The following is a 15,298-nucleotide window of genomic DNA, read 5'->3' on the forward strand; positions in this document are numbered from 1 at the left end:
TGTATTTTTTCTCATAAATTAAGTCAAATTTTTTTATTCTTCACATTAAATAGTTATATGAGTGCAATAAAACAACATCTTTTGAATATAAATATGGTTATTTACCAATTACTGATTATATCTATTAATTAAACTAGAGTACATACTTTAGAAATGTGGTTATTTACCCATTACTGATTATACTGTACTATATTGGTGAAATATAAATATAAAATAAGATTATAAAATTATCTAATATTATAAACGTATTAGAAAAGAAAAAAAAAAGTTAGAACGTGTTACAAAAGGCAGTGTCATTACTTATTATCCATTTGTTCTTGACTTGACTTAGTGCAATTGGATGTCACATTGTCACGCAAGTCTTTGTTTGTGCAGTGAAAGACCTGCAATGTCAGTCAACTCCACTCCCAAACACTTTGTTCTTACTCTCTTTCCACCAACCTTCCTTCAACTCCAAACATATCCTAAATTTATTCTGTTGCAGACACTTCCCAACATTCTCTTCTTGTTCTATCCCCCATGTTGTTGTTTCTCTTCACCCTCAATCCAGTTCAAATAAAATACTCACTCACACACCCCAAATAGATACACATATATTCATATAATAGTGAAGCCTAATCACAGTTCAAAACTCAGTACCAGACACTGCTAAGAACATGGGCAGGTATGAGTATATCCCCACTTCTTTCCTCAGTATTTTGTTCATTTTTTGTTTCTGTCCCATGGTGTTGTCCCTGCTGTCTCAAAACCAAACAGAAACCATGATCAATCTCTCAAAGAACCTTCCTCCCCCTGTTCCATGGAATGCCTCATACCCACCATGTTCATGGATGGGAGTGGATTGTGACCCTACCAATTCTTCTGTAATAGGGATATCTTTAATTCGGTATTCACTGTCTGCTTCAGACTTTCTGCCACTTGTTTGCAAAATTCAAACTTTGGAGCATTTTGATGTCTCCAACAACCGTCTGAGCTCAGTCCCAGATGGTTTCATCACTGAGTGTGGAAAGATTAAGGGGTTAAAAAAGCTGAATTTCAGTGGAAACATGTTAGGGGGTGATTTACCATCTTTTCATGGTTTTGATGCATTGGAATCCCTTGATATGTCCTTCAATAATTTGGAAGGGAGTATTGGTATTCAGTTAGATGGATTGGTTAGCCTCAAAAGTTTGAATCTTACTTTCAATAACTTCAGTGGGTCTATTCCTACCAAACTAGGAAATTCCACGGTTTTGGAGCATCTTGTGCTTTCTGTCAATCACTTTGGTGGAAAAATCCCTGATGAATTATTGAGTTATGAAAACTTGACCGAGGTTGATTTTAGGGCAAATCTTCTCTCAGGGTCCATTCCTAGCAATATTGGGAAGCTTTCTAACCTGGAAAGTTTGGTTCTTTCCTCTAATAACCTCACTGGTGAAATTCCAGCTTCCCTTTTGAACCTCACAAAGCTTTCAAGATTTGCGGCAAATCAGAACAATTTCATAGGTCCTGTACCTCCTGGGATTACAAATCATCTCACGAGTTTGGATCTTAGTTTTAATAAATTGTCTGGACCCATTCCAGAAGACCTTTTATCCCCATCACAGTTGCAGGCTGTAGATTTGTCAAATAATATGTTAAATGGGTCGGTGCCTACAAAATTTTCTCCAAACTTGTTCAGGTTAAGGTTTGGGAGCAATCATCTGAGTGGAAACATTCCTCCAGGTGCTTTTGCAGCAGTTCCAAATTTGACATACTTGGAGCTGGATAACAATGACTTGACCGGAACCATACCGGCTGAATTGGATTCTTGCAGGAAATTGGCGTTGTTGAATTTAGCACAGAATCACTTGACTGGTGTATTGCCACCACTGCTTGGCAATCTTACCAATCTTCAAGTCTTGAGGCTTCAAATGAACGAGCTTAATGGTACAATCCCTATTGAAATTGGCCAACTTCATAAGTTGTCAATACTGAATTTGAGCTGGAATTCTCTGGGTGGATCAATTCCATCTGAGATTACAAATTTGAGCAATCTTAATTTCCTGAACATGCAAAGCAACAATCTGAGTGGTTCCATACCAACATCCATTGAAAACTTGAAACTTCTAATAGAACTCCAACTCGGGGAAAACCAGCTAAGTGGTGTGATACCAATCATGCCGCGGAGTCTGCAGGCATCACTGAATCTTAGTAGCAACCACCTTAGTGGTAATATTCCCAGCAGTTTTGATATTTTGGATGGCCTGGAAGTCTTGGATCTCTCAAATAACAAATTATCTGGTCCAATTCCCAAGGAACTAACTGGAATGTCAAGTTTGACACAATTGTTACTTGCCAACAATGCACTGCTGTCTGGTGAAATTCCAAAATTCAGTCAACATGTTGAAGTTGTATATTCTGGGACTGGTCTGATAAATAATACTTCACCTGACAACCCAATAGCCAACAGGCCCAACACTGTCTCTAAGAAGGGAATATCTGTCGCTGTGGCAGTTCTCATTGCAATCGTAGCGGCTATTGTTCTTGTTGGCCTTGTCACCCTGCTCGTTGTGTCAGTGTCACGACATTATTACAGGGTTAATGACGAGCATTTACCGTCAAGAGAAGATCATCAGCATCCTCAGGTCATCGAAAGCAAATTATTAACTCCTAATGGAATACACAGATCAAGCATTGACTTCTCCAAAGCCATGGAAGTTGTTGCTGAAGCATCAAATATTACTCTAAAAACAAGGTTTTCAACTTATTATAAGGCCATCATGCCGTCTGGATCAATGTATTTTGTCAAGAAACTGAATTGGTCTGACAAGATATTGTCAGTGGGAAGTCATGATAAATTTGTGAAAGAGCTAGAAGTCTTGGCAAAATTGAACAATTCAAATGTCATGACTCCTTTGGGCTATGTTCTGTCCACTGATACTGCTTATATACTATATGAATTCATGTCAAATGGTTCCCTCTTTGATGTTCTTCATGGAAGCATGGAAAACTCTTTAGATTGGGCTAGCAGATACAGTATAGCGGTTGGGGTGGCTCAAGGACTTTCTTTTCTTCACGGATTCACCTCTAGTCCAATACTACTCCTTGACCTGTCAAGTAAAAGTATTATGCTGAAGTCCCTTAAGGAGCCTCTAGTTGGGGACATCGAACACTACAAGGTGATTGATCCCTCAAAGAGTACAGGAAATTTTTCTGCAGTTGCTGGTTCAGTTGGTTATATTCCTCCAGGTAAAAAACTCTTCAACTTTTATATTTCTATTAGTTTTTCGTAGTTCATAGATTAACTTCATGTAACTACCACTAAACACTATATATATTGTAGGGGCAATGTGGATCAAATAGGTTTTGAATTCCACTAAGTGAACAATGTTTTATATATATTTTAAGCATAGTTGTCTCTATCTCATTTACTTGACATCAGTTATATATAATTATTTAATCACTGTTTCTGTTTTAGTTACAATTAACAAAGATAAACCTGACTAAATTCATGAAACACTTGAGAATATAACCTGAAAGTTGCATTTAACATTTTTGCTCATGCATACACTACCAGTGATTCAGAATTCGATGAGACTGCCAAGCTATTTTAGTGTGTGTATGGTTTCATGGTGAAAAGCATCAGAATTGATTTTTATCTCCTGTCCAATGTGATTTTATTAAAGATATAGATGTTTTGTTATTGTTAGGTAAAATTAATTTAGCCTCCAAACCTCAGTTTGACTAGAAGTTATAAAAAGTAACTTTTGTATTGGGTTGAAAAATCTGCATTGAGTTTTACATCAAACTTGCCTTCAGGATCAAAACATCCAAACATATAACTTCACTCTAAAACCAGTTTTTCAAAATTAATTTTGCAATCGCTCATCCAAACACAGACTTTGTATTTCATAGCTCTTAACCTACTTTGTTTGTTGGTTGGCAGAGTATGCATACACAATGACAGTAACAATGGCTGGGAATGTGTACAGCTTTGGTGTCATTCTGCTTGAACTGCTGACAGGAAAACCTGCAGTGACAGAGGGAACGGAATTGGTCAAGTGGGTTGTGCGTAATTCAACAAACCAGGATTACATTCTTGATTTTAATGTCAGTAGAACATCACAAGCAGTCAGAAACCAGATGCTTGCAATTCTCGAGATTGCTCGTGTTTGTGTTAGTACATCCCCAGAATCAAGACCAAAGATGAAGAGTGTTCTACGAATGCTCTTAAATGCTAGATGAAGTCGGATTTTTCAAGGTTGCACTGCATATTTAAGGAATTTTTTGTTTTGTTTTGGGTAATGCTTTAATTCTAGAAAATATGAAAGGTAGAATTAATGATAGGATTGGATTTGCTCAATACTTCTATGGTGTGTCAACAGTGTACAGTAAATCAGTTTACTAGTGGTAGACATATAGCTCACAGATATAATAATGGATGGATGTCTTATTCTTATGAATGCAGAGTTAGTAGACTTATAGTTCAAGGTTTAATGTTCCCATTTTAACTTATTTTAGATTAATAAACTTTATTTTTTATGCACAAGAAGACTAAATGACAGCTATGTCTTAAGTTTTAAATAAGAAAATCTAAATCCGTTGCCCCCATAATATGATTCCCAATAATTTTTATTTTATTCGCATTGTATTTTTATAAATTGGCAATGACTCCTACCTGATCATTTTTAACTGGATTTTCTATTGTATACCAAAGAAATGTTAGTAATGTAATATTTTTTTATCACTCGTTTAAGTATATTCTTTATTATTTGTTGAAAGTAATAGGAAATTGTAAAATTAAATGAGTTTCACTTCTCATTTAATGAGATTCCATTATGATTTCATTGTTTTCTAATAAAGAGCTTTGTTTATGATAATGTATGAAAAGTTTTAATTACACTCTATAGAACCATGGGACCTTACTTTATCACATTAGAACGCACCAGAAAAGGTTGATTGATCAGCAGACTGTTCAAACATTAGAGCAACAAGCATGGTTACATAAGGGGGGAAAAAACATAGCAGCAGATGCTTTATGGGTATCCTTTTTCATGGCTTCGTCTAAATTAAGCCAAATTTTTAGTTTATAAGAGAACTTAATGAAGCTGTAGCTGCTGATGCTCAGCTAAAGGAAGAACTATGATTATGTGATAATAGCAACCATTGGATCCTTATTGTGACCAGTTTTGATGTATTGGAAGAACCGGTTTGTAATACCACAATATAGGGCCTTGATTCAACAAATTGTTGGTGAAAATCATACATCACCGGTGTGAGGACATTCAGAAATATCTGGAACTAATTCTTCATTGGCCTGCTATGAGAGTGGACATAAGAAAATTAGTGCAACAGATCTTATATGCCGAGAGGCTAAACGTATAGCACTCTTCCTGTAGGGCTCTAACAACCTTTACCTACTCCACATCAGATTTGCAAAGATGTTGCCATGGACTTTATAGCAAGGTTACCATTGGCTTTAGGTTATATTGTTAATTTGTTGTTTTAGTGGCGGTCAATAGGTTGCCAAAGTATGCACATTTTGTTGCACTGAAGTCAGATTATACTAGCAAGCACATTGCAAAAGTGTTCATGACTTATATTGTCAAGTTGCACGGGCTACCTAAATCGATAGTCTCTGACAGGCTCAAGGTCTTCACAGGCAAATTTTGGCAGAAGATCAAATTATTGTACTCTGTCTAGTTCTTCCTACCATCCATGAGCAGATGATTATGCTGAAACTCTCAACAGATGCCTTGAAATGTATATTTGGAATTTTACATTGGTTTATGGCAGATACCCTCCAACCTTAATCAAGTATATAGTAGCTGGAGAGGACCTTACAACTTTAATCAGTGCAACAAACCTTACAACAAAGAGATTTGCTACTCAACAAAGGATAAAATCCCTAGCAGATAAAAAAGAGAAAACATGTTAATCTCATAGTGGATGATATGGTGAGAGTTAAATTTCAGCTATATAGGAAACAGTGAATATCACTGAGAAAGAATCAAAAGTGAGGCATGAGATGCCTTGAACCATTTCCTATAATGGAGGAAATTGGAAATGTGACCTATAAAGTTACCATTGCCAGCTACAGCCAAAATTAATCCCATACTTCACGCTAAACTCAAGTATAATTTTTTTATATTGTCAACTAATAAAAATTACCTGCAGTATCTTCTAAGGTAATTATTGTGAAAGTAAATAAATTTATCATATATAATAATTATCACATATAATAATATATGTCACCGCCAAGTGGGTGAAGATTAATTAGATTTAAAGGTAAATATCTTATTTCGTCCTTGAATTTGTAAAACATTGACATTTGGATCCTCCAAAGATGAAAAAATAATATTTTGTTCTTGAATTTTCAAAAAGTGTCACAAATTCATCCCATTGTCAATTTTCTTCTTTAACCCAAATGACTAATCCTATATGTTATTGTTTGGATCTGTCTTCTTTGTTGTTCCTTTTCAAGTCGTCCTTGTGCTGCTCATTCAAAACGACGACGTCAATTGTGATTCAATTTTAAAAATCATGAAAACAATATTGTTTTCGAAGGGACAGCTTGAAAAAGGACAACAAAGAAGTTAAGTTGGTTATTACTTGACCTATTTGTCATCCTTAATTTTACTGTGTTGTTAATGCGAAAGGATAAATTTGGCACCAAAATTTTGATAGATTAATTTTTCAATTTGAAGAATTATAGATATTTTCTTTATGACAATCAACAAACAATTAATGTCAAATAAATCCTTAAATAATTTTATTTTATGTCATTTACATCTCTAAATGTAAGAACTTACTATCAAAATAGTCCATGATTATCAGCTAAACCCAATCCCTACACCACCAAACAACTTACACTCTCATTTCATACTATCTAACCACTTAGTGACCACCTCTAAAGTGACCATAAACAAATCACCATAACACAAAAAAAGAAAAACAAAATATTTTATATTGTCACTATTCATTGGTTGTTATAAAAAAATTATTTACAATTCTTCAAATTAACAAATTAGTGTGTCAAAATTTTGATAACAAGTTATTTCTTCCCTTTCAACAACACAACAAAAATGTCATGTCATAGCAGAATTAGATGTTTGGGTTAACGGAAAAAATTGATAATGTTTTTCATATTTTTTGAAAATTCAAATACAAAATTTTATTTTTTTCATCTTTTAAGAAGTGAAGTGTTAATGGCTTATAAATGTAATGATTAAATTGGATATTTAATATATGCCGCTGTGAAGATTAGATTTTGCCGTTCTAAAATCTAATATCTCATAGTCGCTCGTAAAAGTGACAAGTGACAACAAAACCCCACTCTACCAGTCCCCCTATCTTAAGAAAACTAAGCATAATCCATTTTCCCAACATCGCATATTGCACGACACGAGCGTTGAGACAGTAACCACGATGTCCAAACTATAGACAAGATGAAAACGTTGGAAATGAGTCTATTAGCAGGTGCTTACGTTCAACCCCGCTTCCCTTGTAACTACAACCCAACGCTTTCCGCATCTTGCAGAACCCAAAAGACAGCAACTTCACTAACCGTAACAACTCCCAAGAAAACAGAAAAGGCGTTATTCACTGAGTCATTCGATCAAACACGTGACGCGCAACCTCTCCCCGAAAAGAAGAAGAGGGTGTTCTTCTTAGACGTTAACCCGCTCTGTTACGAAGGAAGCAAACCCAGCTTGCACTCTCTCGGGCGGTGGCTCTCTCTGTTTCTCGAGCAAGTCAGCCATACCGACCCTGTCATTGCTGTAATGTCCCAACTCTACTCATTTTTCAAAAGATGACATTTAGATGCAAATGCTTACTTTTGGTACTGTGTTCTCTGATAAGAATTAGACTTCAACCTACCCTTTAATGCAAACTTTTTTATATAGATTATCGATGCAAAATTCAATTTGTAATTTTTTTTTTCATATAGAGGACAGACATTCCCCGCTGTTGATAATCCTGCTCAAGCTGGATAAGACTACTGCGACCAGCCAAACTCTCTTATTCCAATTGTAATATGAGAACATAAATTAGTCTCTGAATTGATGTTAGTTCCCTATAAATTATGGATGAGGTCCCTGGACGTAGAGGACAAGTTTATGGAAATTTAACTTAAGCTTGATGCACTTTCTTCAAATATGCGCTTTTTTGGTATAATTTCTCTGTGTCATAAAGTTAAAGGACATTTTATCGATGAAATATATATGTAAAATTTGATCTTGATATATGTAATTTCCATCATTTAGTGACTACGAACCATTTACTGCTGCATGGGCATTTCTTCTTCTGAATTCTCGTTAATACTTTTCTTCTATCAAAAGAAGAAACAAAAAAAAAAAATATATGATTAGGTCTTATATTTCCTTCTCCGTTATCTCTGCTTTTATTTCTTTCATGTTCTTTGTATCTTTTTTTTTCTTTCCATTTCTCTCTTTCTTAGGCATTGAAATGATTGAGCAGGTTATTGATGGAGAAAGGGGTAGTGAGCATCGCAGAAAGTTGCTACCTTCATATAAAGCACATAGGAGAAAATTCACGAGACACATATCATCTTTGCAAAGATTTTCAAGTGGCCATGTTGGGAGGTCCCTCCAAGTTATCAATGATGTTCTCGGAAAATGCAATGTGCCAGTGAGTTGTTCTGTATCATTGCTATTATTCCATTTTCCTTCTAATTTTTTGGCATATTTGCATATAATTTTTTTTCCTGATGAGTAATATTATTCATTTCTTAAATATATTGTTCCTTTCCTGAAACTTACATCAAAAAATTAAATGCTTGCTTGGATGCCTACCAGTTCAAAATTTGCTATTCCTCCAAACCACAAACATATTCTGGAACTACAAGAGTTAAGAGTAACAGAAAAGTTATCTTTTATTTTCCCATGATTCTATTTGTGAGGGTTTCTAAACAAACAGTTGATGTCTTTACCAAAATTTATATAAAAAAGTGTGGCATTACATCCTGGTTTTATAGTGATTGTCACAAATATGGTTTGATTTCAATCTACAACGTACCACCGATTTCTGGGTATGTAGATGGGTTTGCAAAACAGAAGTCTAGTGAAGCCATCAAAATTAGAAACATAAACATACACAAGCTACATATTTGGATGGTACTTGACAGGGAAATTGTTTAATCTTGCAATTTTTGTTATTCAAATATTGCAAGATTATAATTACAGGTAAGTAACAATATGGAGACTAGCAAATTAATGATACCATTCCTTTTCTTCTCAAGCATTCTTTAAGTTTTTGTTTATCAATCATTTTAGTAGAATATGCACATTATCATTCTCATAAATTTAATCAAAAGTGAAGTCAGTTTATTTTTATTCAATCATATTATTCATTAGTGACAAGATGAAACCATATAGGTTATAAAAGTTGATGGCCATGAAGCTGATGATGTTGTTGCTACTCTTGCTGGACAAGTTCTCAATAAAGGGTTTCGAGTGGTTATTGCCTCCCCTGATAAGGATTTTAAGCAACTAATATCTGATGATGTGCAAATAGTTATGCCTTTGCCAGAGTTACAAAGGTGGTCCTTCTACACCTTGAGACACTACAGGGATCAGTACAATTGTGACCCAGAATCTGATCTGAGCCTTAGTGAGTGTAACATAAACTACCGATTATTTATGTTTGATATGTCCATCCTTTACATTTTATCATGAATATACATTTTCAATATGTAAAAAATTGTGAGGCTAAGCCAATTTATATATTTTCTGTTATAAATATAACTGAAAGTCATTGGCACAAGTGGTTTGGTACTTGTGTCCCTTAATCAAGAATTGGGATTTGATTCCTGGCTTGGGAATGTAGTCGCAACTAGTTGTATCACTTTACTTCCAAATGGGCCAATCTAGTGGAAGGGGGGGATTAGTTGGTGTCAAATAAGAAGCCCCAAAGACTTCTTGTTTGTACAGAAAAAAAAAACTATTATAAAAAAAAATATTTTAATTCTTTTGAATAAGCTTTATGTTACAAATTATGTTGATTAGATACATCTTAATGGGCTTTTCACTAACTAAATCTTAAGTATGCTGATCTAATAGAACCATGTGGCATGAAGAACTGCGGTTGCAGAGATAAAATACAACGTAGTGAATTTTTTCTTACACTGTTTAAAAATTGTGTTATTACTTAATGGCTAAATGGTAATGTCATTATGACTAACATTTCGATATATGTATGCTGTGATTGTGTAGGATGTATTGTAGGTGATGAAGTTGACGGTGTTCCTGGTATCCAACATCTGGTCCCTAGTTTTGGTCGGAAGACTGCTCTAAAACTTATTAAAAAGCATGGTTCATTGGAAACTTTATTAAATGCAGCTGCAATAAGGACTGTAGGCAGACCATATGCGCAGGATGCCCTTAAAAACCATGCTGATTACCTACGGAGAAATTATGAAGTTCTTGCCTTGAAAAGGTGTGTTGATGTTTCTTTCTAAAACACTCTTTATGCTAATAAATTATTAATCGGTGCTGGTATGCTGTGTTTCTTCCCATCTTCAACTATTCTGTTTCTTTAATAACTATGGATCACAATTTCTGACAGGGATGTAAATGTCCAACTTATTGAGGAGTGGTTGATTAAGAGAGACAATCGCAATGATAAAATTGCACTATCTGCCTTCTTTAAATATTTAGAAGAAAGTAAGGAGCTCACTAACAGTGGCAGGCCTAGCTTTTATAATGGTTAAATCCATACAGGTAACTGCTAAAAAATATATTTTTATCAGATTCACTTGCTTCCTTTGGGCAGAGAAGTCTGCAAATCACCGGAAATATTAACCTATGATGTTGTCACTAATATAAAATCAGAGCTCCAGGAACTATGGTTGTCCCTATACTATTCATTATACAACAAGAAAGTTTTATCCCACTATTCATTATAAGCATAGATTATTCTGTTTACTTTTCTATTCATATATGAATGAATGATCACTATTCATATTAATCCCATTGTTAATAAAATGATACTAACTTTACGTTTTACCTTCTTTATGATGCTGAAACTTTTTAGATATACAGTTTTACATGTGAATTTGCATTCTAGGGATGCTGTTGGTATCATGTTTGGTCACTATGACATGGAAGCTTGCTCCAGCTGTGTCATCCGCATTCACACAGTGCAATTAGAATCTTTCCAACCACCACCTTCACACAATATCTAGGTGTTACTCTGAGGAACTAGCATGCCTAAAATTTGTAGTTCCTAGTTATGTGACTTTGATAACTTGGTACAATTTTGAAGATTTATGTGCGATAACCCTACACGTGATTAAAAAATTCATGGTCCAAACCTTTTCAGCAAACTTGATTGGGTCAACCAGTTGCTAACATTATTTCCAAGATAATTTTGAGGCAATGAATGAAACTTGCGAAGGGATATAATTGAGAGATTCAGTATAAAGCAAGCTCAAGGACCGTTAGATGAAGGAAGGCCTCCCATGTGGCCAATTGGATGATTGCTGAATACCAGATTCATGTGGTTGTGATTATTTTTGAAAAATAAAATAAAAAATTACTTTTATAGTTCTCTTGTGATGTTAAATATATACTTGTTTTTCAAAATAAGCTAATTTAAGCATGCTTTTATTTGAAAATAAGCTACTAAGACCGTGTCATTCTTTCTTTTTTTTCAGGGACTAAAAGTGAAAACTCAAAATAATCTAGAGACAAAAAATAGTTAACTTATAAAGAATAATCTATTTTAAAATATCATGTCAAAGTAATAAAAACTATCTTCTCCGTATCACCAATTTTATTGACTTTTTCATAAATAATGCAAATAATAGTTTATAGTTTTAGAAGAAGAAAAAATTATTTTCTACCATTTATATTAACCTACTCATTTATTTTATTTTAAATTTTTTATTTTTTAAATATACTTCTTATTTTTAATTTTAATTTGATTAACAACTAACAACTAGTTAAAATAATCGATCATCTCATCACTTTTTTTTTTATCTTGGTTCATATATTTGATATTCTTAGATTATTATTTTATTTTTATTTTTAAATTAAATTTTAATATTTTTAAAAGAAATTATAAATAGTTAAAAATAGTTTATATCTTGTATCACAATATAAATCATTTACCATAAATCTAAAATATAATTTACATGTTAAAAATATCTGTTTATTATGAATTTAATTATAATATAATTTATATATTAAAAATACTTATTTATATTAGATGTCATTGATTTGAGTAACGTGCTGAACCTGGATCCTTCCATCAAGATTTTGCATCTAAGCATTGTGAATGAAAACAAAATATGATTAAAATTAAAAAAAAAACATAAATTTACATTAATTAAAAATGAAAAAAAATAAAAATCGAACTAAATTTATATTTAAGACTAATAAGTTTGTGTTCAAATTGTAAACGATTCTTTAACCATTCAGCCGACTAAACAAAACAATTTGTTCTTCAAACATGAATTGAAGCTCAAGCTAAAATAACTTTCTCTCTACCCCATTGAAAAATGCTTTGGTTTGGTGCTCTTGCTTTTCTTTGTTACGTTTCTGTTTTTCAATAATAACCACCGGAAATCTTTTTCGCTATTGTCATTTTCTTAGCATCGTCAAAATGATTCTTTTTTCACCACCTACGTCATTGCTTAAATCATTTCACTCATTAATGTTCCACTTTTGGGTCTCCATTGTGGACCCTTAAACAAGCTATGCTTTTCTTCTATGTGTTTTTTTTATTTTTTTTATTTTAACCACTCAAGAGGAAAATGCTACGTAACTTTTTAAACACTTACGCGTATAGAATTCTTAATTTTTTTATTATAGAATTAACACCTTTTTTTTTCTTCTAAAAAGCAGTTTCATTAACTTGGTTTGTTTTTCTATAGAGATACATTACATGTATATTTCAAAGAGACAATCTGAGTTAGATAAAATTATCTATAAACCACAAAAAAAAATTCCAAGTATTTAGTGCAGTTGTATTCCAGGATTCTAACATTATCTATATATTATATAAATTGATAACTATATTATATATAAAATATTTTATATAATTCATAATTCAGCATATTTTAAACATCGGAGTATTTTTTTTGTATTGATGGCACTTCTATTTTTCAGAGGATTAAAATAAATTTCTTTTACTGGAAAAAAATTATTTTGAATTTTTTTTATAGAATGTTTGGTTCTTATATTTTACTTATTTAGCTAGATTTTCCATAAAATATTATCATTATGCAGTCATATATATATTGGTATTGCTAGGTTTGCTCATTTTTTCACGTAACTGAATTTTGACACGTAAGAACATTCATTTATATTTATATTTTAAAAAATATCTTCAAATGAAAAAGAATGTTATATTTGCGAATTTTTATTCTACTTAAAAATGTATTCAACTTATTAAATGAGATATTTACCGAAAATTATTTATAGTTTAATTATTAAAAATAGTTATATTATATCCCAATGTTTTTTTTCTTGAATAAAACATTTTTTCATAAATTATTATGAATAAATTTAAATAATTTAATATTATCTACAATTATATAAAAACTGTCCAGCAATTGAATAGGTATCGCTATTTTAAGTCAACTTTTTTACATCATATACTTTCTCACTGCATTTTATGTTTTATTTTATTAAAATATATTGGATGTTTTGTTCCCTGAGTGTGCTTTGCATGGGTTAGTGTTCTAGTTTAACATAATTAGTTGATACTGATAACTTTTTTATGTACATTGTACTGTGTTCATGCTAACACTAACATATATATTAAAATAATGATTAATGGGATAAAGAGAAAGAGGTAGGAATCTACGTTGCAACAACTATGCGGCCATCTTATCTCCATGCACGTACGGGAAACCATTATTTTAGTTTATGTCTGCGGTTCCTTGGTTCAGTGCAATGGCTGTGTACATGAAAAGGAGCAATATGAACCCACTTGGATATATATATGCTGTGGGGCAGCTTCGTTGACATTTTTTTTATCAAATTAATCAAGGATATTCTTTGGTTAGAGTTAAAAAATAATTTGTGTAGGAAATAATTCTTTTCGATATTGAGAAGTATATAAAGGTTTGATTTGTCTAAATATATAATATTCTTTTATGTTCACATGTTTGGAATTTAAACCTTTAATTGATTACATATTTAAGGAATTCGATTATGGTCAATTGTTCAGTGTAATGTTTGTGTTACCTGTTTCTTTTTATAGATTTTCTTTTTGTTTTTGTCGATGATTAATTTTTAATATATAAAAACTAATTTTTTATCGATAAATATTAATTATTAATATTATTAGTTTTTTTTAAGGATTCTTGAGAATATATATTACTTAGAAGGCTTTCAAGATCAAGTACAAATGAGAGTTGAGCAAGATTATTACATGTTTCTAACATTTGCTTCTTCGGATTCTTCCTTACTTTATTGGAGAGTTGAGCAAACTTGAAATCTATAATTGTGAGTTTGCTCAACTTTTATTTTTAATCGGCGAGTTTGCTCAACTTAAGACTGGTTTTGAGGTACTCCGAAAGTGGTGATTGATCTTCCAATTGAGAAAAAAAATTGGCAGTATGAAAAAGTAAGTTGTACCATGATTTAGCCAATTTATCCACGAATTTGAAATCATCCCATCACTTAATCGTGCAATGCTGGAAGGAACTAAAGAAGCCTAAGGAAGAGTTAGAGAGATAAAGGGTAAATTAAAAACTTATATAATTTTTTTTATGAAATTCAAGATATTAATTGTATTTTTTAATACTTATGTCAGAACCTTAAATGCGATATAAAATAGAACGAATGATTTAATTTTATTTTTTTTATAATCTATTGACATTGTTTTAGCTTAATATTTTATAGGATAAATAATTATTTTAGTTCTTAAATATATAAATTAATGCCAATTTAGTATTTGAAAGAACTAAAATTTGATTTAGTTTAAAGTGTAAAAAGTGAGTTAAGTTTCAAGAGATTATTTTATCATTAAATTGTAATGTTCAATGACTTATTTAATATTGAGTTTTATTTTTAAGAATCAATTAGACATTAAGTTATGTAATTATCATATTTTTTACATATTCATGGACTAAATTAAAATTATTTTTTCATTTAGAGATTAAATTATCAATGGATTATATAGGGCCTAAAATAATTATTTTCCCATCTTTTATAATATAAGGTAAGAAATTTTTTGTGCACTTTTTTCGCCTAAATAAGGGCACCTTAAACAATTCCTTTTAAGTTATTTTATTAAATCATATTAACTAATGAGATATTTATTAGAAAATTAATTTTAAACATTTATTATTAGATATTAGGGG

At 32.0% G+C, this 15,298-nt stretch overlaps 2 protein-coding genes across 2 annotated transcripts; both read left to right on the top strand.

Moving 5' to 3' along the window:
- The first annotated feature begins 346 nt into the window (after window positions 1–346).
- On the top strand, window positions 347–4,507 carry LOC100796647 (leucine-rich repeat receptor-like tyrosine-protein kinase PXC3). The gene is made up of 2 exons (XM_003548900.4): window positions 347–3,210; window positions 3,908–4,507. Exons 1-2 carry the CDS (start codon window positions 657–659, stop codon window positions 4,204–4,206), a joined length of 2,853 nt encoding a protein of 950 aa, XP_003548948.1. The 5' UTR covers window positions 347–656; the 3' UTR covers window positions 4,207–4,507.
- A 2,725-nt stretch (window positions 4,508–7,232) lies between these two features.
- On the top strand, window positions 7,233–11,308 carry LOC100797174 (DNA polymerase I). Its single transcript, XM_003548901.5, has 6 exons — window positions 7,233–7,742; window positions 8,443–8,613; window positions 9,360–9,594; window positions 10,197–10,419; window positions 10,549–10,703; window positions 11,050–11,308. The coding sequence occupies exons 1-5, from the start codon at window positions 7,410–7,412 to the stop codon at window positions 10,691–10,693; spliced, it is 1,107 nt and encodes a 368-aa protein (XP_003548949.1). The 5' UTR covers window positions 7,233–7,409; the 3' UTR covers window positions 10,694–10,703; window positions 11,050–11,308.
- The last annotated feature ends 3,990 nt before the right edge of the window (window positions 11,309–15,298 follow it).

The sequence above is a fragment of the Glycine max genome, chromosome 16 (assembly GCF_000004515.6).
Source record: "Glycine max cultivar Williams 82 chromosome 16, Glycine_max_v4.0, whole genome shotgun sequence".
NCBI lineage: Eukaryota > Viridiplantae > Streptophyta > Magnoliopsida > Fabales > Fabaceae > Glycine > Glycine max.

Bases quoted from the DNA above. Each gene is read 5' to 3' on its own strand.
- LOC100796647 (XM_003548900.4), top strand. From the start codon at position 657: ATGGGCAGGTATGAGTATATCCCCACTTCTTTCCTCAGTATTTTGTTC. The intron at 3,211-3,907 runs GTAAAAAACTCT...GTTGGTTGGCAG, and splicing joins AGTTGGTTATATTCCTCCAG to AGTATGCATACACAATGACA.
- LOC100797174 (XM_003548901.5), top strand. From the start codon at position 7,410: ATGAAAACGTTGGAAATGAGTCTATTAGCAGGTGCTTACGTTCAACCC. The intron at 9,595-10,196 runs GTGAGTGTAACA...GTGATTGTGTAG, and splicing joins AGAATCTGATCTGAGCCTTA to GATGTATTGTAGGTGATGAA. The intron at 10,420-10,548 runs GTGTGTTGATGT...AATTTCTGACAG, and splicing joins GAAGTTCTTGCCTTGAAAAG to GGATGTAAATGTCCAACTTA.